We start from the raw sequence: 27,873 nt of genomic DNA, 5'->3' as shown, positions 1-27,873 counted from the left end.
CTGTAAGCCAGACTATTTTCCTACCCCTAAGCTGTCAAGAAAAAGTTCATGAGGTACAAAAAAGGTTTATATGAAAATAACCTCTTTCATTTACAATGGTAGTATTTTCATACGTACTTAGTCCAAAGTGTCTGGAATCTTAGCAGTCACTTTCATTCCATTTTTAGTCTGCTTTGATCTGTCAATATATCTATTTTAGAAAGCTTTCCATGTTGCCTTTTTTAAAAGTGTATTTTAATATTTATTTATTACTATACATACATATATCTTTTTTAAAAAGCTTCATTATTTGACTAAGAAAAATGCAGAATTGGTCTTAGAATTACTATTCTGGCCCCTTTAACAATGTATACCATCTGCATTTATAAACCATATAGAATCTTCTCCTAAAATGTAAAATATTCGAAGTAGCTAAGAGTCTTCCTATTAACAAAAATTAAATAGTTTGTCATCATACAAGTTCACTGGAAGAAAGCCATATGTATTTTTGCATTTGCACTGCAAGATAATTATTTTGCTTGTGAATCCTTGAAACGAAAAAACAACCTAGAATATGTCTTGCAGCATTTATTTGACTAAAACTAATCCCGAGAAGACCTTTTGAAAAATAATCACATTCACAAACACTACCAGTCCATTCATACTAATATGAAATCTCAAGTTAAAATGCGAACAAATTAAGTTTGTTTTAAATGGGTACTACTATTGTCTTTTCCCCAAAAGACAACATAAGTGCCATTTGTATGTATTAAATGTTGTCTTCAATAGAAAAAGGTCTAGTACACTTGATCAAGAAAGCAATTTGCAGAAAAAAAATTCTACCTTGTTACTGTCATATGCCTTTGCAGCAGACGTACTTGATACTTGGAAATCAAAAGAATCAGATAGATTCTAATATGCAAATGCATTTAAAAAGCCATGGAGAAGATGCACCAGCACAGCAATTTGTTAATACAAAGAAGTTTTCTCATGTTGAGGGTCCAATGGCTAAGGATATGTGAAAAGGCTGCTCAGTTAACAAAAACAGCATAGTGGTGACAGGCCAACAGCACACCTTATATGCAGACCAGAAAGTTCTGGAAAGCAGAAAAGCTGGTAATGTCACACTAAATACTAATAAAGTATTTGCTACTGGTGCCTAGTCCATTTCAAAAACATTTGTGTATCAGAAGAAACACATATCAAGTCTTTATCTCTTGTAGATGCTGTTGGACCTGCAAGAGAACAGACAGAAATATAAATAACTGATGCTGTAACCACACACACACGCACACGCACACTCAAAATAAGCCTTTTACCTGAAAGACTACATACCATCTTAATGTCTGGCCTTCTGTTTTTTTTCTCATTCAGACACTGGTCAGCAATTGAATACATTTTATGAACTGAAGGTGCATCCCAGTCACTCATCTTTTCATCAACATAATCCTCAATAGTTGCTTCCTCATCCTCAATTTCATCTTTGATACTTAACTACAAGAGAGTATGAACCAATGAGTAAATAACACTGTAAGCATCTGTTATTATGTATTCCACGCTAACACTTTGAAAACTTGCTTTTGAGTGTTCATTTCTTTTCTCAACCACTCTTCTAGACAAAGAATGATGATAATGGTTCAGCAGTATAATTATTCATCAATATCTGCAGAAACAGCCTATGAGACTATAAACAGCCTATGAGACTATACATTTTTATTATAAATTATTTCTAACTGAGTTAACACAAAATTGTAAAGCAATTTTCTTTAAGCTGTATCATACAGCTTTAACTGTCCCAGTTCAAGAGTCCGTTTCTTAGTATTGTCTCTTTTTTAAAAGAAGCTTGATCAACATAAAGTATTTATGTTTACTTAATAACCTACAAATATGCAAGCTTAAGTGTAAATAATTTCTTTTTTTGTTAACTTTATAAAGCCTCTTTCTGTAAACTAATGCCTTCTTCCATCAGCCTCAGTGGCTGCTATATCTATTCTAAAGGAAAATTCTAGCCTGAAATAAATTTTTAAATCTGGCTGTTTTAGTTGAAAGCTCTCCAGCTCCAACACACTTGAAATGCGTTATCTGTAATCACAAATACTCTTTGAGGAATACCTCAGACAAGTCAGCATGGTAAATGAAGTAAGAAATAAAAAGTCAGTGAACAGAGGCAGGTCTTCTGCCTTCCTCTCGGGTCAGTCCGAAATTGCTGACTAACATTCAACTACCCCAAAATTTTCAAAGCTAAGGATGCCACATTATCTTGCACTGACCATTCTCTTTATGCTCCCAAAAGTACATTACAAAGATAAACTGTATCAGTCAAATCACACTTTATAATCCTTTTTAGAACCTGTCTCTGAAAAAGCCTGCTTCAAAAAAACCCCAAAACATCAAGATTCAATTTGACAGGGACTGAGTTCTCCAAGGTCTTTACAGAGCTCAACAGGATAAGTATTATGCCACTCCAGAAGATACAGCTTAAAGGAAAAAAATTCTATTAATGGTACACAGGTATTCCTAAAGCTCTGAGGAAACACAGCTATCAAACAGTATGGAACAAAACCAATCCAAACCTCAACGCTATTTCACACTTAGTAAATAAGTAAGTCTTTATGTAAAAAATATCCTAGGAAAGCCTTGGATTAAGTAGTTCAGAATTTAATTTTAAGCTAAATGAAAGGCTAAATTAAGAACAGCCTTGTAAGATTTTTAATTCAAGAGAGTGAACTCCGAGACATTAGCTTCCTAATTAATAGACTGAATTACTTACTGAATAGTAAAAAAGAAGACAAAATTCAACCCACCCCTCACCCTGCAAAAAAGCCCTTACATTCCAAACTTCCCTAAGGTTAAAAACACAAGGTATTTGCAAATTATTAGTAAAGTTGAAAAGGATGAAGATTGATACAGGAATGGTAAGAAGTATAAAGAACCATAAAGAAACAACTGCGATGAATAGTTTAAAATGTTCTGGTGAATGAGGAACTATCAGGGTATCTGGGTATAACAGGAGTATGCTGAAAAAGCATAATGATATTACAATAAGAAGAGTTCCAAACAAAGAGAATTATAGTATCAGATTGGAAGGAGATGACCTTGGGGACTGAACAATCTTCTACCAGCCAAGAGAGAAAAGTTTCAGCCTCACCTCTAAGACAAACATCGACACAAGAGCTGTTTTCATAACTACGTATTTTGGTGACTAATTTGGTGGTCTCAGAACTTGTTAACTGACTATGATATCACATAAAGTGATCCTGGAACAGGGGGAGGGGAGGAGAAAGCAAAAGGAACATACCAGTAACTGTGGCTCTCGGTTTTCATCTACTGGAGGAAGACCTGTTATTATTTCTAGTAAGACCTAGGAGAAAAAAATCAGAAGAGAAAATGAAGTATAGAATAATCCTTAGCGTATATATCATTTGCAAAAAGAAGCATGACCACCAATCTTTCAAACAAATGCTCACAGGATCTGTATTTGTCCAAAGACAGCTCTCTATACAATTGATGGTTGTTGCTGTTGTTCCTACCTTTATTTTCATTAACCATTATTAGCAGTGTGGTTTATGAATTTCAACACAAGTTTTTCTCACCCTATGTTGTGTTGCTTCAAAGCAAGGTGGAAGGATTTCCAAAGTATTCAGAAACAGTATCTGGCCTATCTCCCCAAGAACTAAATGCCATGAAGGAAGTGATCAACAGCAATTAGGGTCTTGGATCTGTTCAGAATGGATTAATTATTCTCCCAAATATTAAGCTCATGTCTTTTTCGTACTCAACTTTAAGGCAAATCCCACACAGACAGCCTACTTCTGGTGCTTAAAAATACTAAAACACACTTAACCTTGGAGCATTTTCTTTAAAATTTTTTTTTTCCAGCCTGAGTTTGTGCAATACTATGCAAGAAGAAACAATGTTCCACATTACTTCAAACTACATGTAGCTAGAACTTGGAATGTTATTTTACTCCGGTCTTTCACATGCAAATTTACATTTTAACATAATTATTGTAATCATTAGCAAATTCAATGTTTTCTTCAACATATTCAAATGATTTTAAACCAATCGAAGTTTAGAAACACTGTCTTAAGAGCACATCTATTGAGAAAAGGAGAAATGATAGATCAGAGTGGATTATTTAATTTCAGATATTCTTGATTTTGTATGCTTTCATCATTTACAAAAAAAAGTCATATACTGCTTCCCACATTCTACTTACTACTCCAAAACTGAAGATATCAGATTTAGGTGTTATCTCTCCTCGCAGAGCTTCAGGCGCCATATAGGCTGCTGTTCCAACAATTCTTTCAGTCATGATTGTTTGCGTGAATGTTACAGACGCTCTTGCAAGTCCAAAGTCAGAAATTTTGGGTGTGTATGTATCAGTTAATAAGATATTTGCACTGAGGGAGAGGGGAGGGAAAAAAAAAAAAGAAAAGAGAATTTTCCAAACCAGTACAGTAATTAGGTTTTATAACAGACTAATAACTCTTTAATAACCAAAGGCAAACTGCTATTTTGACCGTTTCTTGAAATTTAAGATATTTATTCGTTATTCATATAACAAAAAATGTAAGAGTTAATTTTGTTGGAAATTGCTTGATTTCACAATTAATTGCTCTAAATAAATCAAGAACTGGCTGCCAGGATCCATCCATGTTTTTTCTTGTGCATGCACGCATGCATTAAAAAAAAAAAAAAAGGCAAAAAACACAAGGGAAAAACCAAACACCCTACCCCCAAATTCTACAAATACAAAAATTTCTTATACGAGACAAATTATGTTACGCCCATGTTTTGGATCTGAATACTCTTTATTTAAGAAGGATAACAGAGAATACTTAGCTCTGATCAACTGGTACTGGATCACAGTACAATTCTTAACTGTATATATCTCTACTCAGAACTAACAAAAGCAGGTTTTTATACTTATTATCTAACACTATGTCAACCATTACAAATTCATATGCCTAATGAATACTAATACTCTTATTCTTCTCCTGGAAGAGAAACAGAAAATGTATTAATGCTGGAATAATATATGTGCTGTGTTTCCACTTGCTCTCCAGCTTTTACTTCCCTTAAAAAATCCCTGAAGAACAAAGCTGATCTAAAAGACCTTAACGTTTTCATAAAATTCTCAGTGGGATGCATTACAGCATAAATCTTTTACTGTTTTTTAAACTTGTAGCACTTGGAACCATTTTAAAATACTTGATTTAACATTTCTGTAATCCTCCTCATTTTCTGACCCCCTAAATGGAACCATAAGAAAACCACATAGCCAGTTACAACATGTAACACTTACTAGAAACTTATTTCTAACTTCCCCCTCTTGTTCAGCAAACCTTCTCAGCAAAATTAACACAGCTGTAAATTACAACAGATCACTTGGTATTAGAACTGCTGTAAATAGTGTTAAATATAAGACCACTGCAAAAGGCCAAACACTAGTCAAGGTGCCATCCACCAACTGGTTTTGTATTTAAAGCTCAACTTCTGAAAGAAGGAAGAACAGGATCACAACTTCATAAATATGAGCTTCTTATCAACTTGAGTGTCCTGGTTTCAGCTGGGACAGAGTAGTTGGTATAGTGCCGTGTTTTGCATTTAGTATGAGAATAATGTTGATAACACATTGATGTTTTTAGTTGTTGCTAAGGACCCTGCTAGTCAAGGACTTTTCAGCTTCCCATGCTCTGCCAGGTGCACAAGAAGCTGGGAGGGAGCATAGCCAGGACAGCTGACCCAACTGGCCAATGGAGTATTCCATATCATATGTCATCACGCTCAGTATATAAACCAGGGGGAGTTGGCTGGGGAGCAGCAATTGCTGCTTGGGGACCGGCTGGGCATCAGTCAGTGGGTGGTGAGCAATTGCATTGTGCATCACTCACTTTGTATATTCTATCATCATTATTATTAATATTATTTTCCCGTTCCTTCTCTGTTCTATTAAACTGTCTTTACCTCAATCCACGAATTTTACTTTTTTCCCAATCCTCTCCCCCATCCCACTGTGGGGGAGGGGAGCGAGTGGCTGTGTGGTGTTTGGCTGCCTGCCGGGTTAAACCACAAGCCCAGAGAGGTCACTTTTTTGATACACCACAAAGGGCACAACAGAAGCAAGTTTTACTGCAGCTGTCAAGCTTCAAGAGATAAATGAACTATTTCCTGGGCATAACCAAGCCAAAAAACGACGGACAACTCTGAGAACACCCATTCAATCATATCCCCTCTAGCCTACAGAGAAGCTGTTCTAGTGCCTGTGTGGTTACGAATTGTCTCCACATGTCATAGGAAGAAGACTGAAGTAAACCTTCTTAGATGTCTTTTCATCTAAGTTTTACCTGGGAGTGGCAGCTCTATTAATAACACCAACCAAATTTATTGAACTATTCACACTGCAAGTGCACGAGGTTGCAAAATGGAATCCAAACAAAAGAAAAAACAAAACAAAACCAAACCCAATGCTGTAATATGATCAACTCACAGCAGCTAGAAGGGTAAAGTAGCATAAGGTAAAAAATGCGTCCCTTCCAGTCATTACACTTGTCCAGAGGCTTAAGAAGGGAAGAAAGAAGAAACATAAATTGTCAAAGCAGCAAGCACATTTTATGAGGCAGCTGAAGCAAAAACTTGTTCCTCACAAGCTGGAAGGTCACAAAACCAAAGTGTCCTACATTTAGAAGAGTTGCCAGAAGCCAAGAAGCTACGGAAACTTTCATCCATGACACCCCATCGGTCAGTTGCTCCTTCTTAACCCACAGAAGGAGTAAGGCATCTGGGGCTTCTCTTCAAAGATTTGGACGGCTTTGGTATTTAAAAAAAACCCAACATAATAAACTGTAGCAAGGAAGGGAAAAAAAAAAAAAAGAGAAAAAAACGCCACAAACCCTACAACCACCCCTTCCCCTTTTCTGAGCTCTGATATCCCTGGAAAAATTTCTGGTATAACAAACAAGTGAGCATACATTATCCTTGAAGAACCCTGAACTTCATAAACCTGACTGAAGTAACTTTACTGTCTTCATAATAAATAGCAGTAAATCAAAAGGGACACTCTGAAGAAATGTTCTAGGGAAAAGAAAAAAAAAAAGGTGGGTTTTCATCTGAAAAATTCCCCATTTAAAAGTCATTATGTTCTTTTAACAGCAGCTTTTTCATTAGCAGCAGTTGTGAAAGAACAGAACTTCTGGGCGTCCTCGCAGCACTCAAATAACTATTTGATAGTAACAGATTACGTTAGCCTCATAATTATCTTTAGAAGTCTATACCGGTCACGTCCTTGTGGCACAGACAAGATTATGGTGATGGATGTCACTTGCAGAAAAGATTGTGCCCTTGACTGAAGCAATGCTTCTTGCAATTTCTTCTCTCTAAAATAACTTTAACAGGGGAAGAAGAAAAAAAAAAGAAAGAAAAAAGGGAAAACGCAGCCAGCGATAGTCAGCAGCTTTTACCTTTTAATATCTCTGTGAATATGATTATTTTCATGCAAAAAGTTCATGCCATTTGCTGTACCTTGAACAATTTTACATCTTGTATTCCAAGAAATTGGTGGAGTGTCATCCTTGAATAAGAAGGGAGAAAGGCGAGTAGAAAGGTTAAAATCTAATATATATATGCTCACATAAATCAAAACAGAACACACAAAAACCCCACAATCCAAAACTGACTTCTTGCTATGTTTTGTGGTTTTCAAGTAAATCATTAAAAAGACTAATAGCTTACATTTCTTAATTTACTTGGGCAGAAATACATGCATTTGTCACATTCAGTTCTTTCCCCTGCATTTTGCCTTAGATTAACTCACCCGTTGCAAAAAGTGTTCTTGATAATATTCGACTCTGACCCTACAAGGCCAGCTGCACTGCAAAGAACTACTTGTATCTACCGCATTTTCCACTTTGTACCGGCACTGATACCAGATCCTTTTAACCCAAAGCAAATCACTCAAAGCAATCAACAGTTTTTACTAACAATAAGAAGTCAATCTTCCAGTGTTTTTTGGATTTACCACTTCTCAAGAGTTTAGCTTGATTCATGTTACTAACTAGACCTTAGAAGTGAGGACACCTACATTTCAAAACCACTTCTTAATCTTGTCAGTGGCCAAGGGAAGAGGATTAGAGTATCTCATCATTCTGCCACCTCCCTCGCCTGCTCCTCAAAGCCCAGACAAGAAGCAGATGACATAAGCAAAAGTCTGTGCTTCAAACACATACAGTGAAATCACAAAATAATCAGCAAGAACACACATTCAGTATGCACATTCCTCACCTATTTGACTTTATCAGAAGATTCTTTCCGATTTATAGATTTTTATTTAGATTCCTTATAATTTATATCACAAGTTTGTCTCTTCCTTGTAAAGGCCTCAGTTATTTCTACTTTAGCTTTCAGTTACCACCAATCCTTTAAGCTCACTTGATGATAATGGCCAAAGTTACATGGGTGAACATTTTCATATACATCCTTGTCAAGCACTGCTCATTTCTATAGACAAACTTGCACTGCCTTAAGTAAAACTGAGTTTCTCTTCTGCACTGATTCAGTTTAAAAAAAAAAAAATTGCAAATGTGTAAGTGTGTGCAAGCAAATCAACCAAACCAACCTGAGACAGCAGTGCTACCAAACATATCCAGTCCTTTCCCCAACCACTGCTACTCATTCTCATTCTAACACCACTTCTTTCCTGTTGGGCAGAAGTATTTGTGCAGCCTTGCAGAGGAAACATCTCCAGGTGAAAATTAAAGATTTTTTTCACCGAGTATTTTTTCGGTCTCATCAGTTCCCCAACCCAGCTCTCTCTCCAACTCCTAAATGCTTGAGCCAGTACAACAGGAAGATCAGTGCAGAAAAAAGCAAAATGACATTTTTTAGGTCTGTTGGCATGGGGGGTTGAAGTAGCACCAGTTTAAAATGTTTACCAGGTTACAACCTCAGAAGCTGCATTTGCTTAGTATAAAGCAGATTTTTGAACTCCTTCAACAAACTCACATGGACACTCATCTACTAGGTTAAGTCTGGCTTACTGCTGGTATCACTCTAAAAAGCAACTTAATACATAGAGTTGCCTCACCAAAAACAAAGGAACTTACTATTTATTAAAGGTCAAGGCTAGAAGATACGTCATTTGATTAAATCAGAAGAAAGCATTGCATTTACACAAAATACTAATTAAAAAAAATGTATTTCCCGTTTATTTACGTACTTCAGAAAGAGACACGCAGACTATGAACATTGTGTTCACCACTATCACAAGGGCAATGAACAAAGGGCAATTTCACAATGAAGAATCTCAAGAACTAGCAGAGAACATGCCAATGTCAGAACCGGGAACAATACTGCAGCACCCTCTGCTCTGCTCCATAAGTCCAAGCTCCTGTGCCACTTCAGGTACTAGTACGTGGCATTGTATTGTCAGCCTGCTTTGACTTCAGTGTGTCTAAAACATTTGTATAAAATGTTATTGAAAGAATACTTGTTATCATATTTGTCTTCTAGAACACAGAAGTAAGTAGTAAAACATCGTTTGGCCATGACAGTTCAGTACTGTTTCAAAGATATTTCATAGATATCTATACTTCAGCAAAGTAAGACAACCGGAAGCTAGAAAAGATTTTACTTACCAGACAAGCAAGTCTGTCAAGCAATGAACCGTTGGGCATGTATTCATACACCAGACATGGCTGAGCACCATCACTTGAGAAACCAAGTAATTCTACCAGATTCTCATGCTGACACCTATAGCAAAAAAACCCTATTCATATGGGCTCTGAAAAACTCCCAACATTTGAGGAAAAACACAAGGCAGAAGGAACTTGATCCCCAATTACTTGTGTCAGCCCTACTGCACATAGCCAGGTTTCTGCAGTGGTGCTTTAAAATGAACAAAATACAGTCAAGTTGTATATGAAACATTCTCACTTAACATGAAAATCGTTAAGTTATGCTAGAAAGACAAAAATAAGGGATCACACTAGCTAACGTGTTACCTGCCAACTTAGATTCCCATAAAAGGCTATAATGACATCATATAACACTGTACTCACTTTGCCATCATTTTTATTTCTTGGTCAAATTGCTGTTTCAAGTCCTGAACACTAACATCAACCATCTACAAAAGGAAGTATTTGACGTTAATATCGCCGGCCATATTAAAACGCACAGTTGTTCACTAAAAAAGTCGGAATTGTAAGTCTTTTTTTAGATTAGTTACATGTAATAACTACTTAACTGTTTACAATATTTTTTTTACTCAACTCAAAAATAAAGTATCAGAACATGATTTTTAATTCCTTGGAACACAGTATTATTGGACAAATGGATCCAGTTTCAGCACAGTCACCAACTTACCCATTTTATTTCACTGCAGTTACCCACTAATAGCACTTACTCATTACAAATTTAATTATTCACACAAACCATTGGTTATGAAGACTAAAATTCTGTGGCAATACCTATTTAGCTTGTGAATTGTTCATCTGATTCTGAAAGGGAAACCTCCCTAGCACCCCTTCCCTTCTGCCATTTCTTGTGTGCAGGGTAAGGAGGGGAACTGCGGGAGCGCTCTGCTTTTCCACACAACTTGCCTGAGCCACAGAAAGGGCAAGACTTCATCTCTGGTGACTGTGCCAACTCACACCACTCGTGGGACTACAGGATAAGGTTCTCTACCCAACTAGTGTTTAATGTGGTGACACTTTTTGAAGTGTATCATTCCATGCTTTCCACAGATAAACAAGTCTATAGTATAAAGTACACAGTCATTAAAAAGAAAAATGCCCAGGACAACTCACAGCAACTAGCTTCTTGACAGCCACATTTCTGCCATTGATGTAGCCTTTGAACACAACGCCAAAGCCGCCTTCTCCCAGTTTATTACCTCCAGCTGATTCTGGTCGCGCATCAAAATTATTGGTTACACTTTCCAAGTCATGAAACCAAAAATTATGGAAATCTGAAAAACATATTTGTCACTTAGCACAACTATGTTTTCACTTAAAAACAAGTGTATTGAATAGATTCTCTGCTTCAGTTCTATTAAACCAAAAACTTGCTACCGTGCAAATCCTGACATAGTGGAGCCCTGCTTCCAGCTTTGTGATGAAGATAGCAGAAAAAAAAAAAAAGAAATGCAGATAAATATATATAGTTAGCTCTACGTAATTTTCTTCACAACTAGCACTGTAGCAGCCTTCTGATTGTATTTTTTGCTAATACTCGTAATTAAACAGAAATTAAATATACAGCAGATCACAGAGTGAGCCAGACTGTGTCAGATGTTAAAATATATCTAGATCACATCATGTTTCTGGCAGCAACCCAAAAGTGGACTTTTAGGAATGAAAAGACTAACCATATACTTTCTAGAATGCTTTCTTTAGTGTTCTTTTCTCCAACATTCTTAGTCATTTTTGACACATAAAATCCAGCTTTAAAACACAAGATGCTAAACAGTCTACAAAATCAGTATTGAAAAAGGGCAACAGGATTACGTGTAGCACAAAATAATTGCAATTTAATTAACAGTCAAGTTTTCCATCACAGTAGCTGCCTTATCGGCAAGGTGCATCTCATATTGCGACATCTCATTATCCAAGCTAAATTCACAGTCACACAGAACAAGAGCAAAAGCAAGATGCCGTTTCCTATAGATGCACGATGATAGAATATAGTCATTACTCTAACACATTGCTATGATTTATCTCACATGGGGTGAAGGGCAGATCAGCAAAAAAGATTGTACTTAATTCTACCAAACCAAGTGCCTACCTGTGTTACTAGACTGTGAGCTGCTATTTTCTTGACTTAAGTAGGGAGGAGCTGAATGTTGTTTCTCAGTACTCTGAGCTAAAACAGGCTTTAGAGATGCCACTTTTTTTTCCTGTATAGGCAATTGTTTCTCATGTATAGGCAAGGTTTCCTGTGAAGAAAGAGGTAATGTAACTTCTTGTGCCATCCTTACAGCTTCTGAAAATGGAATTTAGGAAAACTGTTAACTACATTAGGAATCAGAAAAAACAAGTAACATTAATGCCAGTATTTACTAAGATTAGGAGACACGTACACGTCATGAGAAGGTTATATTCTGCCACCATGTGTAAGGTGCAGGACTCTTATTTAAACTTGAAACTCTTATTTAAACTGTTACTACAAATAATGGAAAATATATCCACTTTTGGTTATTTTGACCTAATCCTTTCTGATTTTGAAGTTACTGTGAAGCTCTTTAGCATCTTAGAAAACTGAGAACACAGTACAAAATGTACAAGAGTAACAGTTACCTGGAAGCAAAAGGCTTGCTGGTGCTAGGAATTGATTCCTAATCAGCAGATCCACAAGATCACCAACTGTACAGTTTGTCGTTCCCCAGTCATAAAGTAATTCGCACGTGGGGCTCTTTCCCATTTGTACAAATGCCTCAAATCTCCTTAAAAGATAAATTAAGACCAACATTCAAAAAAAAAAAAAAGTGACCTCAAGAACCAAGAGGAAGGGAAAGAGATTAAAGGTAAATTACAAAAAAAAAAAATTAAAGAAATTCTGAATGTACTGAACTGTACTGTACAATTACTTGCATATCTTCTGAAAATGCAGCTAAAAAACCTAAAGAAAAACATGCAAAATATGAGAAAAACTAAGGGAAAAATATGCATACATGGCTTCACCATTTTGTCCAGGACCCACAATATATTGGCACATGGGACTAACAGAGATGAGAATGTCAGTTAGAGACAGAGAGCAAGTCAAAGCCGGATCAAATGGAAAAAAAATTTAACTGTTTTCCAACCATTTGGCATTCACACTTCATTTTGAATATTTTGAGATGGGCATTAAGCAGAAATTGAGATCCATTATTCTGACTGATTTATTATTATTATAGAAAGACAAACAAAGATTTAATGCTAACATCACTAGAAAGTCTGGAAACCCAAGATGATACATAGGGTATTTAAAATCCCATAACCTTTGAAATAGCTTAAGGATTCAACAAGCCCTTCAAGTAACAAGGTGTTCATAAAATACTGCTGGCGTTACTTCTCAATTAAACTTGTTTAGTTTTAGGCCTCGGGCTCCCCACATTTGTTGGACATTTTCTTGGGAACAGTGAATTGGGTGTTACAGTCCAGTTGTCTCTTTTGCTGTTCTTGTACGAAGATGCACAATGAAGTCAATGTTTACTAGTCTCTAGGGTACAGAAAGTTACACAGCCAATGCTGTATCATTAAAAATACGTATGTCCGTGGCTCTAACTAGTTCTAATTTCCTTAGTCAATTTTCTTTGGCTATAGCTTGTCTGAAAACTGAACTACAGAACAATTAAGAGTAATTACCTTGAGTTTCCTAAGGAAAGGGTACTGTAAGATGAGTTCTTAAGTAGCAGTCAGCACACAAACTGCAACAAGTTACAGTAATGGGATGGACAACGGTATTTATGTTAAACAGTTAATAAACAAGATTATGTTACATGACTTCTATATAGCACCTTATATGCATTTGGTTGTATCTGCTTTCACCAGAGGGATCAGTTATATCAACTGCTAATTTCTTCCACCCTTCTTGCGGATCGATGAAATCTGCCAGCCGCCTCATGAGCCCGTAGCTAATGCAGCGGACGTACGTGGAAGTCGTTACGGGCTTGCTCATCTTCAGCTCCTAAGGAACAGAAACGGAGCCGTTACCGAAGCGGTTCGCCGGGGTTGCGGCAAGCCAGGGCCGCGTCGGACCCAACATCGCAGCTGTTTCGCGCCCCGCCCGACAGCAGCCGCCGCCGTCCCCCTCCTCAGAGCTCCGCCAGCCGGTTCCCGGCCGCCCAGCGAGGCCCGGCCCGGCCCGCCCCGCCCCGCCCGGGGCCGCCCCCCGCGACGCACCTCCCGCCGTCCCCGGTAGGCGAGGGCCCCCGCCCCCGCCCCCGCCCCCAACCGGCGGCGGGGGCGGTGGGAGCGGCGGGAGCCGCCTCCCCTTACCTCCCCTCCCCTCACGGCCGACCCCCGTCGCTTCCTGGTGGCGGTGGCGGCGGCGCCCACGACCCGCCTCGCCCCGCGCGGCTTGCTTCACGTCTGGCGATCCCACTGCATCACTTCCCCTTTAAGAGGGACTGACTCAACCTCTGACGACGTTGGCGTCCGCGGGACGGGGACGGCGCCTCGGTGAGGGGAAAGCGGAAGCGCTGTCCTCCCACGCGGCCTTCCCATAGGCTGCCCGGGAGACGCCCGTCCCCTCCGGCGCGCCCCATGGCTGGCCGGGGGGAGGTCCCTTGCTCTCTTTCCCCGCGCGCCTGGAGAAGTTGGTACCGTCCTTGGGCCCCTTCCCCCCGTGGGGACGGGGGTGGGTCGTGGCGCCCCCTGGCGGCCCTGCCGGGGCGCCTGGCGGCGGCTCGCGGGGTCCGGGGTCGCGCGCGGGTACCGCCCCGCGTGGCCGTGCCGTTGAAGCGGCCCGTAACGGCCGTTGGGGACGGGAGCGGTGGCGGCGGCGGCTCTCCCTCTCTGCCCGCCTTCTAGCAGCCTTTTCGTTAGCAGTTGATATTTTTTCTCCCCCTTGTTTTGATTTCCTCTGCTTGCAGGTGCAGTGGTTTCTGGCTGGGAGCAGGGGAAGGCCCGGGAGCCATGCTGCGTTCCTTCAGTTACGTGACTGATCACCCTGGCTTCTGTGGTACGATCAAAAACTCACCGAGTGACTTCGTAGTGACAGAAATCGAGATGCCCGAACACTTACTTAGGGATACCCGGGCTGAATCGCTTCAGAAAACCAGTGAAGCGCCACTAGAACAAAGTAGCCCGTGCCTGCAGCAAGCCAAAAAGCTGAGAAGGGAGCCTGCTGGTCCGCGTGCCGGGGGCTGTGGTGGTGGTGGTGGTGGTGGTAGTGCGCCCAGGCCTTTGGAACGTGACCCAAGCTGGGCAGGAGACGACTGTTCTGCATCCCCTAACAAAAACCAGCGTGAGGATGAACCTGAGCTGAAATCTGGCCTCGAGGAAGCCAGCATATTGGATTCCTTACTAGGCAAACCCATGAGTGAACTGCTTAATAAGTTTGCTCGTGATCTGAAAGATGCGTGGGACTTGGAAAAAAATGCCGGTTCTAGCACTGGGGAGTTCTCGCTGGGACCTATACTGGACAAGAAAAATCGAGCTGATGTACACAGTGCTGTTAGGCAGAAATTCCCCTTTCTAGTCACTGTTACAAAAGACAATGAAATGATTGTAAAAGGAAATGCTGATTACAGAGAACTTTGTCAGTTAGTGACTGAAAAGGAAACAAGCAATTTCTTTAAATTTTTAGATGCAAAGCTAGAAAATTCTACATTTTCTTTTGAGCCTGATGGAAACAAAGAGCACAGAAAAGAGGTTCACCACTTTATCAATAGAAAATTTGGAAAACTTTTAGAAACAAAGTCTTTTATTGTGACAAATGTCAATGATCAGCCAAATATGTCAATAATGGTACGATTTCGAGAAAAAAATTGGTCCAGAAAAAGGTCTGCTGGTGGTTTCCAGGGAAAACAAGATCTTTATACAGGTAAATACTATATTTTTAGTGGAAGTGTCAGGTATTACGGTGTTCTTTAGTAAGACTGAGACTCGGAATCATTTTTATATGATATATAGGCCTGGTTGACCCATTGTTTATGCTGAAATAAGTCATTATTAATGCAGTGTAGTTACATCATTGGAGAATGAGGTGGATGAATCAAGTTACTGCAGTGATTTTACATAAACTGTTCAGTGATAATGGTTACAGTTCTTTTGGTTGTAGCCCTAACTCTGTGTTACTCCCTATGTGCTAGCTTTCCATTGAAAGTAATTGGGGGATTTTAGAAGATGCACCTAGATGTTGGACAAGTTAGTAAGGTCAAATTTGATTTATGATCTCATTCCTTAAAGCAGTTTGTTTCTGATACAGAGAATGTTTCTAGCAATAAGTCAATATGTGTTCATTGAATTGAATTGTGTTACATTTTATGAGGTACTATTTTTAAAGGCAGCAGGGGTTTCTGGTTGTTCCAAGACTTTTGTTTACTGTGTCTTTATTTTTCTCTTTCAATACTGAAAAATTCCCATTTCCTTTAGTTTTGTGGGGTGGGAGGACTGTTTCTCTGCAGTTTCCATGTTGTTATAGTTTGAAGAGAAGAACCTGCCCATCTGTCATGGCAGAACACCTGTATGATTTAGAAGTGCAAATTCCTAATAATTCTGAGATGATTGTTTCAGCTTTCACTCTTCAGAAAGAAAATCTAGAAACACTAGAAGCAATCGGCTTCTTGGCTGCTGAACTTGGTGTTCTTCCTTCAGACTTCAGTTACACTGGCATCAAAGATAAGAAGGCTATTACTTACCAACCCATGGTTGTGAAGAAGGTGACTCCTGAGAGGTACGAACAGTCTGTGTGCATTAAGTTTAGCACATATTTGTATATGTTAATAAGTGTCAACATGGTATGGTCTTCTGAAATGTTCTTATTGATATGTCTTCCCTTCTCCTGTATTAGAGCACAGTGGAAATGGCTTTAATATTTTGTGGCTTTAGGGAATACACAGCTTAGCGCTAAAGTCCCCCAATGTTGGAATTTAAAGAAAAGTCTTGCCTTTCTCGGTATTTTTCATATTGTGAATATACTATATCTTCTGGGACAGTATTCTTCCAATTCATGCTCATGGGATCCACTTTACAATTTCTTAAATACCATCCACTGGCTGGATCCGAGAAGAAGCCGATACTACAGGACGCAATAGGTTTCCACATACTATCAAAGTATTGTCTTGTGGTCCACAGACAACAACTTAAAAGCTTTATACGGCTATAAAACTAAAGTAAATCATTACAAATATACTTTGGACAGGTGCTGTCTTTGGGTGTTAAGTATCAACTTCTATTGTATTGTCCAGTTTAGAAACATGCAACTAAGTAAAGAAGATATCACCACTAAATGTGAGGGCAGAAAATACATTCTGAATAATGTGTCAATAATACAAGACATGCCTTTCCATTCCTCGTTTTTGTTACTCTCTGTAGCCAGCTCAGTGGGTAAAAAATACATACTAAGTTCTGCCATAGTAATAGTAAAAATGCTGGAGTCAAAACCATAACTTATTTCTTCCTCAGCTTTAACTTTCTAGTGGTTTTTGGTCTTAGCAACAAAGTACATTTTGCAAATAAAGGAAAGTAGAATTTATGTTTTTAGGATTTATTGCTAACAAAAATATATATCAATAAATAAATAAATCAATAAAATCCCCCGCGAACTGGGCTGTAAGGCCAGTTGTTCAAGAGATAATTAGCAAAACTCTGCATTAATGTTTAAATGATTAAGCAAAATAGTTAAATGCTTCCAAGCCACTGGCATAACAGGGAAAACAAATTTTTATAAATAAATAATTTATAAAGTTATTAAAATATTACTTAGAGTGTAAGCTATTATGCTGAAAGTTTCCTTTGATTTGAATGACTGTTACTTACACATAAGAACAAAGAGATTGAGTGGATACTTTAAAGGGCAAATACTTGAACTGTCAGCTGTGTTTCCAATTACAAGCATGTGCAAGCGTACCCAGAGAATCAGTGCACTGAGTTTGTTTTTGTTAAGGCTGACTAAGAAAGAGCAATTGTGTTTTGGAGTCTGCTAGAGCACACTACTCTTTCTTTTTCTTTTTTTTTTTTTTTTTAATGAAAAGCAGATTTTTAGGACTGAAGAGTAAATTACTTGTTTTTCAATTAAAAAAGCCCAAAATTCAGTTCAGTTGCCTTGAGAAAGTTCAATGGATTGCTTCATTCCAATATCTGTCAAACTACAGAATATAAGTGCAAATGAAGCAAACATTTTAAAAGTATTTCTAGACTACAATTTTAAGACTTCTATCTCTGCATTTGATTTGGTTTTCTCATAATAATCTGTTTTAAATCCCTTTTTTTTTTTTTTAAGTGTTTTTAATACTAGTGCAGAGGTGAAGAAGACTTTTATTAGAAGTTGTATAGCTTTAGTAGAGGATGGTTCATAATTTCTCCCAGTTTTTTATGCAGGTTGAAAGAAATTGGAAGCAAAATGGAAAAAAAGGGCATGAGAATACACAACATACATTCAGCATGCCAGCACCTTAGACTTGGTCAGCTGAAGGGCAATCGCTTTGATATAGTTGTGAGAGATCTCAAACACCACAGTCATGACTCTTCTGCAGATTTGAAAGAGAGAATATCTGAAGCAATGGAAAACGTTGAGGTAAAAAAGCCTCATGGTTGCCAATAATGAAGAGAGTTTTAATTCTGTGCTGTAAAAAAAAAAAAAAAAAAAGTACTTTTAAAGAAAATAAAGAAGCTGCCTTCCAAGGAGGGACCATAAGTGAATTCATTCTGTGTTACAGACTGTAGCCCCCAGAATGGTGCAAGGCAGATGGGAAATTTGGTAGCAAATTGAGTATGGATATATGAGCTATTGCTGCACAGACCTAAGGCCAACCACGTGATGTGTTTCACTGTGGCAGCTGACAGCATGAAAGAACATATTTACACATGGTTGTCTTTTTTGCTTATGTGAGGAACATGCATGGTTGGGTCAGGTGAAAAATTGCGTGCTTTCATGACACTAATACATGTGAAATGTCCGTAGCAGAGAGAGAAGATCCCCTGAAATTCAGTGGATTTTGATTGCTGTTATCCTTAGTCCCTGAACAAAACCCCATCATCAGACATTCCTAAATCACTGAGAAAAGCAAAAGAAAATAATGGAAAAGAAAAACTTTAGGTGTTTTGTACAACAGTAATTTTTTTGCCCTATCTTTCTAAATCATAACCATAGTACAAATTACTTTAAGGAGATTAATCCAGGAATAAATACTTGAATGAAAACTATCCAGTGTGCAAAAGTAAAATACACTACGTGTATTTTGGAAATTAATTTTATTATTGAAAAATGCATTCAAATGGTACTTTAATGCTTTTCTCTCTCTCTCTGCTCCATCTGACTGTTTTTTTGTTTTGCTCTTTGGAAAATGAACACAAATTCCCATGATTGTGTGTCTTGCTTTATTAGATTTAGCTTACTGGTCAGATGATGGAGGACAAAAACAGCATGTGTGTTAATCCAAAATACTGATTTTCATCTTCCATGAAAACAAAATCTCGTATGGGACCTAAGGATGTCCAAAGCAAGGTTATATAATTTAAGCTGAATAACCATTTCCAAAACAAATATCATATGTTTTTTGCTTGTCTGCTCCATGCATACTTATTATTTTCTAGAAAAGGATGTTCTCATTGGGTCATATGGCTGTGGTTTTACTGCCCACATGTGACGTAGAACTCATCAGGACACTTAAAATCCCAATTAGCATAAGTGTTCACTCTTGGTCTTTACTATTGTAATAATAATACAAATGATCTCATGTGAAAAAAGATCAGTATTTTTAAGAAAAAATGTCCAACAGTGGTTACTGTTCATTACCTGTGCTACGCTGCATTTGCTTCAGTAGAGATTTCATAATTAGGTGCATGTAAAAAGCTCGATTACTTTTACTTGACCTGTAGTTGTATTTATAATAATTAACTATATAGAAATAATTTTGTTTCGTTTACCTATTTTTTTTATGAAAATGAAGACAACGATAGAACTTGGTTGTCTTTTTAGATGTTTCTAAATTAGGTGCTAAAATATTGCAATGAATAGTGAGTTACAATTTTGTTACATATTATTTCTGATTAAAAAAACAGTTTGTATGCATTTTGGGTGTAAATGTAGATGTATGTGTGTTGTATGTTTAGTCTTACTAATTGTACCTGGTACTTTCATGCTTTTAACATATTTACTCTTTATCATTCTAGATAAAAGGTTTTGTAAATTACTACGGACCTCAGCGATTTGGACAAGGACAAAATGTTCAGACAGATCAAATAGGATTGGCTTTACTGAATGAAAAAATGGTATTTTCATTTTGTAATTTAAGTAGTTACTGTCAAGTGAATTTCACATTACTGTTGCAACATCTCACGCTGGAGTTGACCTTCCCAGTGAACAATTTCATTTGTGAGATAAACCCGTATGTGTGCTGGAAGTAATTGCCAGATCAGTTTTGACAACAACATAAGCATGAAGATCTTCATAGTGAAATAAAAAATCTTTTTTAAGCAGCAGGTCCAGCTTTAAATAGTTCAGGAAGTGATTTTTCTATGATTGGTATGTGATTGTGATCGTCATCATGCCACTTGGCAAGAAAGTGGCTGCATTCCATACAAGGTTTGAACACTAAAATGAAGCAATCTTTATACAATGTTTATTCATGGTCCTGATTGCCTCCTAACTTGTAGCCTCTTTATCCTGCTGGGGGTCTATATACTTCTTAAAAATGTCACAAGATATTACATAGGATCATATGAAAGGATTTGCTTTTTCAATATCACAGTAATTTATCTGCTATGTAGAAGAGATTGCTGCTTTCCATTATTCCTTGGCTACTTTCCCAAACTCTTAGTTCTGAGCGATTACTCCCATGTAAGCTGAGGAGAGCTTATTTCTTAAGTAATCATTCATAAGATAAAAGTCGTAGTACTTTTCAATGTATATGGTATAGTACTTAGCAAAGGTCTAAAACAGAATCAGACACTACGAAGTGAAATGAATACTTGAGTATCATTTTCTTCTAATCTTGTTTTGGTTCTGAGAAAAGTCAGGAAAACTTATCTTCCAAATATGAAAAGAATCAAGATTTGAGGGCAGCCTGTAAAAGCTACTGTTGATGTATCTGGCATTTTGAATTCTGGTATGCTAGCAGTTGGTACCAGGTGCCAGTCCCTGAAGACCAATGATTTAAATCTCTAGTCTTAACTAAGGTACTTCTTAATTTAAAACGTGTAGGAACTACTATTTATATTAAAAATGTGCCAGTATGTGCTTGCACAGTCCAATACAGAGGAGGGCAAGAACCGGATGTCACAGGTTGGTATAAGTGCTAGCAAATTGTGTGGCCTCCAAGTAGCAGAGGTTAGTGTAGTGTTTTCCCTGTCATAGTGTCATCTAACCTAATACAGATCAGTATAAAAAAAAGATTGATTGTTGTCCCTCTGTGTGAGACTGTGGAAAGTGTTCAGTCAAAATTTTGCATGAAACATGCAAAAGGGAAAGAAGGAACCTTCCTGTCAGGATAGGATGATGGCATTACAAAGTGGAGGGGTTCTAACTGGATGTTCAAGAAGAGTGACTGATTTCTTACAGAACTTTGAAAGCTGTCTTGTGTCTTCTGTGTGACTAAAACCTGTCTTTAATCTGTGAAAGGGAGAATTTGACTTTGACCTTAAAGAACTGATATAATTTTGAGAGGTTGCAAAATATGTTAACACAGAATTGGACGCATGATTGTCTGTTTAGTTGACAAATGGTTATATTTAAATGCAAAAAAACCCCAAATTATTAATATTGTTCTTTAAAGGTGAAAGCTGTGAAGTTATTCTTCACACCCGAAGATACTGATGACCCTGTAAACAACGCAAAAAGATACTTTCTTCAAACTGGTATGTCCAGTTAAATTGTCTATATATTTATTCAGAGTCAGTATTGTGAGGGAATAAGGTGTTGCTGCACAGAGAGATACTTTTTATTTTGCTGCTGCTTTATACCACTTAATAGCTTATTCTGCAGAACTCAGTAGAGTTGCACAGTTAAAAATTACATGAGGACGAGGCCCTAAATGTGCAAAATAGTGGAAACTTAATGTACTTTAGGTGCAAGACAGTATAGAAACAAATGCTGTATGGTGTAATGCTGGAAAAGACTAAGATAATCTTAATCAAAGCAGTTTTAGCCTCCCTTCCATTTGTCTGCTTTTGGAATATAGACTTCTCCTCCCTAATAAAGGAAGTATACAGGAATGAGACACACAACTCATACTCAGCACTTACAACGTGTGGGCATCTAATTTTCTGAGATTTCTGTAACAGTCTTAGCTCTTGTTTTTTGCACCTTTGGGCTTTGCTTTTACATCTCTTTAATTATGTATCTCTTCCACGCTTTCCTGTCATCTACCTTCTTTCTGTCTTGAACTAAAATCAACAAAATACGTCAAAGGCAGAAGTGTGCCGACTAAAATGCTCTGTTTGTCATATTTATTATCATTCAACTTAACTTTCTCTCCAAAAGTAAAAATTTGGAGTTGCTCTTAACTTCAAATATATTTGTTCTTTTCAAATATTCCACATATATTAGCCTGCTTATCACTGTAGATTGACAGAACAACTATGTTATATAGCTTCAGGAGACACAGATATGTTTCATTTCACAAAAAGATACGATGAATCATTCTTTGCTGTACATTGCTGCATGATGCATGGAAAGACATTGATGTGGACTCTGAAAACAACTGCTTGCCTTTTCCTGACAGCAAAAGGTAAAAGGCTATGCAAAAGGCTTCATCAGATAATCACTTGTAATGAGAAAATATGTAAACCATAAAATTTTAAATATACAACATTTATGTAATATAGTACAAATCTGATTAAATATATTTTCATCTTGATTGAGGTTCAGACTTCCCAGTGGCCAATGCAAATTGTACTTTTAAAATACAGACATGTTTTTTACCCCCTATGAAATATATGTTCTCAAACAATGTAAAGTAGAGGTTTAATGTTCTTTTATAGCTTGGTTTTTACTTTAAGTTACCTGATCTAAAAAAAACTTAGTGAATGATGAAGTAAATTTCAAAAAAAAAAAAAAAGCAAACTAGGCTGAATAACTGAATGACAGCTAGATTAGTTTATACTGCATGAAATAGAATAGAATTCATGGGACTGTGTTGATAGGCATCTAAGATGAAATTTGTCTAACATGACACACTGAAGGAAAGGGAATAATAACCTAAAAGTCAGCATAAAGAGGTTAGACTGACACCATTTTTTCCTACCTGATTATTTCATTTTCTTAAGTGTATTTTTTCCTGACAGGTAGTATTTGAAAAATCAGGGATTACTTATATGGTTATTTTTGTTTATATCAGAAGATGCAAAGGGTGCACTCATGATGCTGCCAGAATTTAAAGTGAGAGAGAAGATGTTGCTACGAGCTTTAAATCGGTATGGTGTAAATCATGAAGGTTGTACCAAAGGATGGCTCAATATTCCTCATTCCATGCGCATATTCTATGTCCATGCTTATTGCAGTAAAATTTGGAATGAAGCAGCATCATATAGGCTGAAGACCTACGGTTCAAAAGTTGTTGAGGGTGATCTTGTCTTCTCAGAAGAGAATGATGAAAGCGTTGCCCTGAACGACAAGGTGAGTCTTCACAAAATAGTTCTTGTTTAAAAAAAAAAAAAAAAAAAAAAAAAAAGCTTAATGCATTTGAATACATACTCTAATGCTTTTATTTTGGTTCATTCATTAAAATATTTAATATTAGTGACAAAGGTGAAAAAAGTGTTGTAGCTTTTTTTGATTTACCATAAATAGGCATATAAGCTAGATGTATATTAGCAGTTTTTATCTGTTCTGACTGTTCATTTTATTCAAGTGAGAAGAAAGAACAGAATGTCAGAATTGATATATGTAAGAATTTATCCTGCATGCTATATAATGCTCTTCTTAGGATCTGACTAAGGAAAACCTTCAGAGTGGACTCTGGGTGTGCCTGTATTATCAGTTAGTGCAGATCTGAGTCTTGCTCTCCAAGTCAGACCTTCCCATTGTATATATTAATGAATGTAAGCCCATGGTGAAGGGTGGCCTCAGACTGAACTGGTAATCTCGTTGCGGCTACATAGTCAAAGCACTTACTCAGGCAATTAAAACAGATTGGCAGTGGGTCTAAACTGTTAGCAGCTGTTCAAAAAATGCAGCAGTCTTCTTGGGAAAGTAGTAAAGGGCAAGGGGGTGCTTCTCCTCGCCCACAGCACAGCCTGGGTGCTGTGCGTGGAGCCGTGGGTGAGCCAATAAGCAGAAGCCAGCAGTTGAGTGTATGCAGGTCCCAGGTCTGGCATGCTGAAGTCCATTCTGAAGCCATCTCTTCTTTCAGGGTTAGCGTGCATTTTTCTTATTGTGGAAGCAGTTGGGTCTTTTCTCCCAAGTAGCAAGTGATAGGACAAGAGGAAATGGCCTCAAGATGCTCCAGGGGAGGTTTAGATTGGATATTAGGAAAAATTTCTTCACCGAAAGGGTTGTCAAGCATTGGAACAGGCTGTCCAGGGAAGTGGTTGAGTCACCGTCCCTGCAGGTATTTAAAAGACGTGTTGATGTGGCGTTTAGGGACATGGTTTAGTGGTGGACTTGGCAATGTTAGGTTTACGGCTGGATTCAAGGATCTTAGAGGTCTTTTCCAACCTAAATGATTCTATGATTCTATCTTTCTCCTGATCATCAGATAAAGCACAGAATTTTGCAGTGTTTTACTGGATAATAAACAGGTGTGTACAGAGGCAGAATGTATCTCATTTCTTTTGGGTGAACATCTTACAGATTTGAAAGCGAGAGCACTTGGAAGGTTACTAAATAACCTCCAGTCCCTGTAGAGTGGCTTCTGTTTACATTGTGATTTTTCTTCAACAATATTTTTGAGAGTGAATGTTAATAAAACATGTAGATCAAATAAAATGAAAAGCAGAGGTATCAAATTCAGTATTGAGTTATTGAGTTTAATATAGATATATTCCTATTTAATATAAAACATTTTTCTTGGTATTTTTGCTGTTGCTGATGTAGTTCAAGATTGCATTGGCACAGTTAACCTCAAACTCAAAGAATATGAGTTTGTAGTGGTAGTTTGCTAATTAGTGGTAGCTAGCATCAGTAAATATTTAATGCAACGCCATTTACCAGTAAACAGATTACTTTATATTAAGCATATATCTCTCTCTCTCTCTTTACTATTTTTCATACCTGAAATAGATTGTTGTCCTTGTAGTAGTCAAATAACCTTAGAATCCTTTACGAGTTTGGGAGTACAGTGCATAATTCCTAAAATAAAGTGTATGCTTTATTTTTAAAAAAAGTTTTTTTTCTTAACTTCTTATATGTCTTGTCAGGTTCATGTAGTCACTGCTCCAGAAGAGTCAGCTAACAAATACTCTATAAACCAAGTAAGTCTGTATGAAAAATTGTTGATCTCTTTATTTGATTAAAATGTTTTGTTTTAAAAATAATGTGATTAAGTTAACTGGTGCAGTCTTCTTCCTTGCCAGAATGCACATTAAAGAAAACATATGTGAACTAATCTCCACTCTCATAACAAACAGGAGGAAAGAATATTTACTTTGTAATGGAAATAAGCACAGTGTCATTTGCAGTATGGCAATATTTATCTTGAAGCTGAATGCTTTGAAAATTTTTTCAGTCTACTGGGAAAAACATTCAAGAGCAGTTGATATTCTAATTTTTGAAGGTTCAGAGTGCGTAGTTGTGAAATCTTACATAGGCAGCTTAATGTCTTTAATGCTGTATCTTTCCCAACAAACAAGGAAATTCATGTTAGTATGTTTCTAGTTTGTTTTAGGAATCCTGATACATTGATTATTTTTTTTCTGCTTCAATTATATCCAAGATACCTGCCTTGCACAGCTTGCTTTCACAAGAGAAGCTGCTGTTTTACTATTTCAGGCCCTAAACCACAAGATTTAGACACATTTAAAACTGTAATCACATTTATTTAAAGGGGAATTGGTGGGCTTTATTTCAAATATGTTTGTTGTTTTGTTTTTTTCTTTGAAGGTGGTTCTTCCAATGGTGGGACATAATATCAAGTATCCCAGCAATAAAGTTGGGCAATGGTACCATGAAAGGCTTTCTAAGGATGAGCTGCAGATGTGCAAATTCAGAGTGTCTCCATTACAGCTGAATATACCTGGATGCTACAGACCCATTTTGAAAAATGTTCAGAATCTGTCATATTTTTTGGAAGGTAGTGAAAAAGGAATTGAAATTGAGGACAACCTGAATGAATCAAAAGTCTCTCTTCATATATCATTTGACCTTGATCCTTCATGTTATGCAACAGTCTGTCTGAGAGAAATAATGAAATGTGACTTTTAAGATTCCAGTTAATGAAAGATTGCAGGAATATTATACAAAGGTGATATTTTATGTATAATGCCAAGAAAATAAGGAAGAATCACAGGTTCAAGCCAGAAACAGGAAAAATTAGTAGATTGAGATTCATACGGATTACAAAAAAAATGCACCAAAACCCTTTGGAATGATCCAAAAACATTCCAAACCCCAAACCCTTGGATGCATTGGAATAAAGCTACGTGTTATGCTAGGCAGGTTTAACAGAACTTAAAGAAGCCATGGGCTGCAAGCCTGAATTTCATATTTGCATAGACATTTGACTTGCAAAGTTAAATCCTGGAAAAATGTTTGCAGCAAACAAATGTATCCTTTATTTCATAATCATTTTCAAAAAAAATGGTTTATACTAAATGCCGTTCAAGCAATAATGTTAGAAGTTTGCAGTCTACAGGTATCTAACTGAAAAGTAGCTGTACTGAGGTTCACTAAATATATTGTGTTTTCATTGCGTTCAGGCACCAGGTGTTAAAAGGTAAAAGTCCTGAGTCAACAGTGACAAGTCATCTGATACTTTACCAGACATTTGATGAATCCCCCAACTTAAGTTAATGCTAAGGAATTCCAGGATTAAGTAGTGCATAGCTGTTAGTTAGTGCCTATTCAAGTAAGCTCATCAAGACAAGGTGAATAATTAACAACTGCAAAACCATTTATAATAAAACCAAAACCCTGTTTTATTGTTTACAGATTGCAGACCTTATTCCTGTTACTGTAAAGCCTTATGGTGGCAAAAAAAGTGTTAATGGAACCATCCCTGGAAAAAAGCCTTTATTTTTTTTTCTTAATTAAAAAAACCCAGTTAACTGTGATAAAATGAGTGGATTTGTGGAAGAGGGAAGAGCAGAAAATGTCATTTACCTTGACTTTAGCAAGCTGAAACCAAGTTAGGACATTGTGGTCTGGATGGGTGGACAACTAGATGGGTAAAAAAGTGATGAGGCTTGGAGAGTAGTGGTTAGTGGGTCATACCCTACCTGGAGTGAGTACCACAGGGGTCTCTCCTGCACCCCATCCTGTTTAATGTCTTTGTCAGTGACCTGGAGGAGGGGATGGAGTTCACCCTCATTGAATTTGCAGATGACACCAAATTAAGGGAACAAATGGATACTCTGGAGGATCAGGCTGCCATTCAGGGCAACCTAGACATGCTGGAGGAACAGGCCAACAGGAACCTTATGACATTCAGCAAGGGCAAACGCAAAGTGCTACCCCGGGGAAGGAAGCACCCCCGCAGCAGCCCAGGCTGGGGAGGGGCAGGCTGGGGAGCAGCTCTGCAGGAATGGCCCTGGGGGCCCAGTGGCCAGCTGAACATGGGCCAGCCGTGTGCCTTGGCAGCAAGGATGACCAGCAGCCCCTGTTAGCAGGGACACAGCCAGTAGATCAAGGGAAGGGATTATGTCTAATTTTTCAGCACGTGTTAGACCACATTTAACTTCTACATCCAGTTTTGATCCCCAGCACAAGGAAGACATAAAAAAACTGGAGCAAGTTCAGCGAAGGGCCTCTGGGCTATTTGGAGACTGGAGCACTTGCCTTTTGAGGAGAGGCTGAAGAAACTGGGCTTCTTCAAATTGGAGAAGAGATGGCTTGGGGAAGAACCAACAGCAGCTCCACAGTACTTACAGGGAGGTTAGCAAGAAGATGGAGCCAGGCTTTTCATAGTGGTGCACAGCAGGAGAACAAGAGACAATGAGCATAAATTGAAATGAGATTCAGATTGGTTAAAGAAAATACTTTTCTCCTGTGAGGACAGTCAGGCAGTGGAATAGGCTGCCCAGAGGCTATGCAGTCTCCATGAGGAGGTGTCCAAAACCCAACGGGGTAAAGCTCTGAGCAACCTGATCTGAGCTC

The 27,873-nt window shown here is 37.8% G+C and overlaps 2 protein-coding genes across 7 annotated transcripts; one reads left to right on the top strand and one right to left on the bottom strand.

Moving 5' to 3' along the window:
• Nucleotides 1-223: 223 nt before the first annotated feature.
• Nucleotides 224-14,265, bottom strand: IRAK4 (interleukin 1 receptor associated kinase 4). 5 transcript variants are annotated; one of them, XM_075148183.1, is made up of 12 exons: nucleotides 14,097-14,265; nucleotides 13,475-13,644; nucleotides 12,273-12,418; nucleotides 11,761-11,958; nucleotides 10,785-10,945; nucleotides 10,038-10,102; nucleotides 9,615-9,729; nucleotides 7,443-7,552; nucleotides 4,199-4,382; nucleotides 3,278-3,340; nucleotides 1,315-1,473; nucleotides 224-1,214 (listed from the first exon to the last, which is right to left on the bottom strand). In XM_075148183.1, the coding sequence occupies exons 1-12, from the start codon at nucleotides 14,181-14,183 to the stop codon at nucleotides 1,182-1,184; spliced, it is 1,491 nt and encodes a 496-aa protein (XP_075004284.1). In that variant the 5' UTR covers nucleotides 14,184-14,265; the 3' UTR covers nucleotides 224-1,181. The 5 variants fall into 5 exon arrangements, with proteins under 5 accessions (XP_075004284.1, XP_075004273.1, XP_075004265.1 ...); XM_075148172.1 differs by having other exon boundaries at nucleotides 13,956-14,177; XM_075148164.1 differs by lacking the exon at nucleotides 14,097-14,265 and adding an exon at nucleotides 13,978-14,069.
• Nucleotides 14,198-26,836, top strand: PUS7L (pseudouridine synthase 7 like). 2 transcript variants are annotated; one of them, XM_075148155.1, is made up of 10 exons: nucleotides 14,198-14,278; nucleotides 14,552-15,504; nucleotides 16,197-16,356; nucleotides 18,003-18,198; nucleotides 19,797-19,895; nucleotides 21,398-21,479; nucleotides 22,961-23,036; nucleotides 23,124-23,238; nucleotides 24,981-25,034; nucleotides 25,663-26,836. In XM_075148155.1, the coding sequence occupies exons 1-10, from the start codon at nucleotides 14,223-14,225 to the stop codon at nucleotides 25,981-25,983; spliced, it is 2,112 nt and encodes a 703-aa protein (XP_075004256.1). In that variant the 5' UTR covers nucleotides 14,198-14,222; the 3' UTR covers nucleotides 25,984-26,836. The 2 variants fall into 2 exon arrangements, with proteins under 2 accessions (XP_075004256.1, XP_075004248.1); XM_075148147.1 differs by having other exon boundaries at nucleotides 22,961-23,238.
• Nucleotides 26,837-27,873: the final 1,037 nt, after the last annotated feature.

This window comes from Calonectris borealis, chromosome 1 (assembly GCF_964195595.1).
Source record: "Calonectris borealis chromosome 1, bCalBor7.hap1.2, whole genome shotgun sequence".
Taxonomy (NCBI): domain Eukaryota; kingdom Metazoa; phylum Chordata; class Aves; order Procellariiformes; family Procellariidae; genus Calonectris; species Calonectris borealis.
Note: the sequence above shows the minus strand (reverse complement) of the source record. Positions and strands in the feature narration are given on the sequence as shown.

Coding starts and splice junctions, on each gene's coding strand:
- PUS7L (XM_075148147.1), top strand. CDS start 14,223: ATGGCTGGCCGGGGGGAGGTCCCTTGCTCTCTTTCCCCGCGCGCCTGG. Junction 14,279..14,551: donor CCGCGCGCCTGGAGAAGTTG/GTACCGTCCTTG, acceptor CTCTGCTTGCAG/GTGCAGTGGTTTCTGGCTGG. Junction 16,357..18,002: donor AAGAAGGTGACTCCTGAGAG/GTACGAACAGTC, acceptor TTTTTTATGCAG/GTTGAAAGAAATTGGAAGCA.
- IRAK4 (XM_075148183.1), bottom strand. CDS start 14,183: ATGGGAAGGCCGCGTGGGAGGACAGCGCTTCCGCTTTCCCCTCACCGA. Junction 10,946..11,760: donor CTCACAGTCTAGTAACACAG/GTAGGCACTTGG, acceptor TATGTTTTTCAG/ATTTCCATAATTTTTGGTTT. Junction 4,383..7,442: donor ATTCACAGAGATATTAAAAG/GTAAAAGCTGCT, acceptor CCTCTCCCTCAG/TGCAAATATCTTATTAACTG.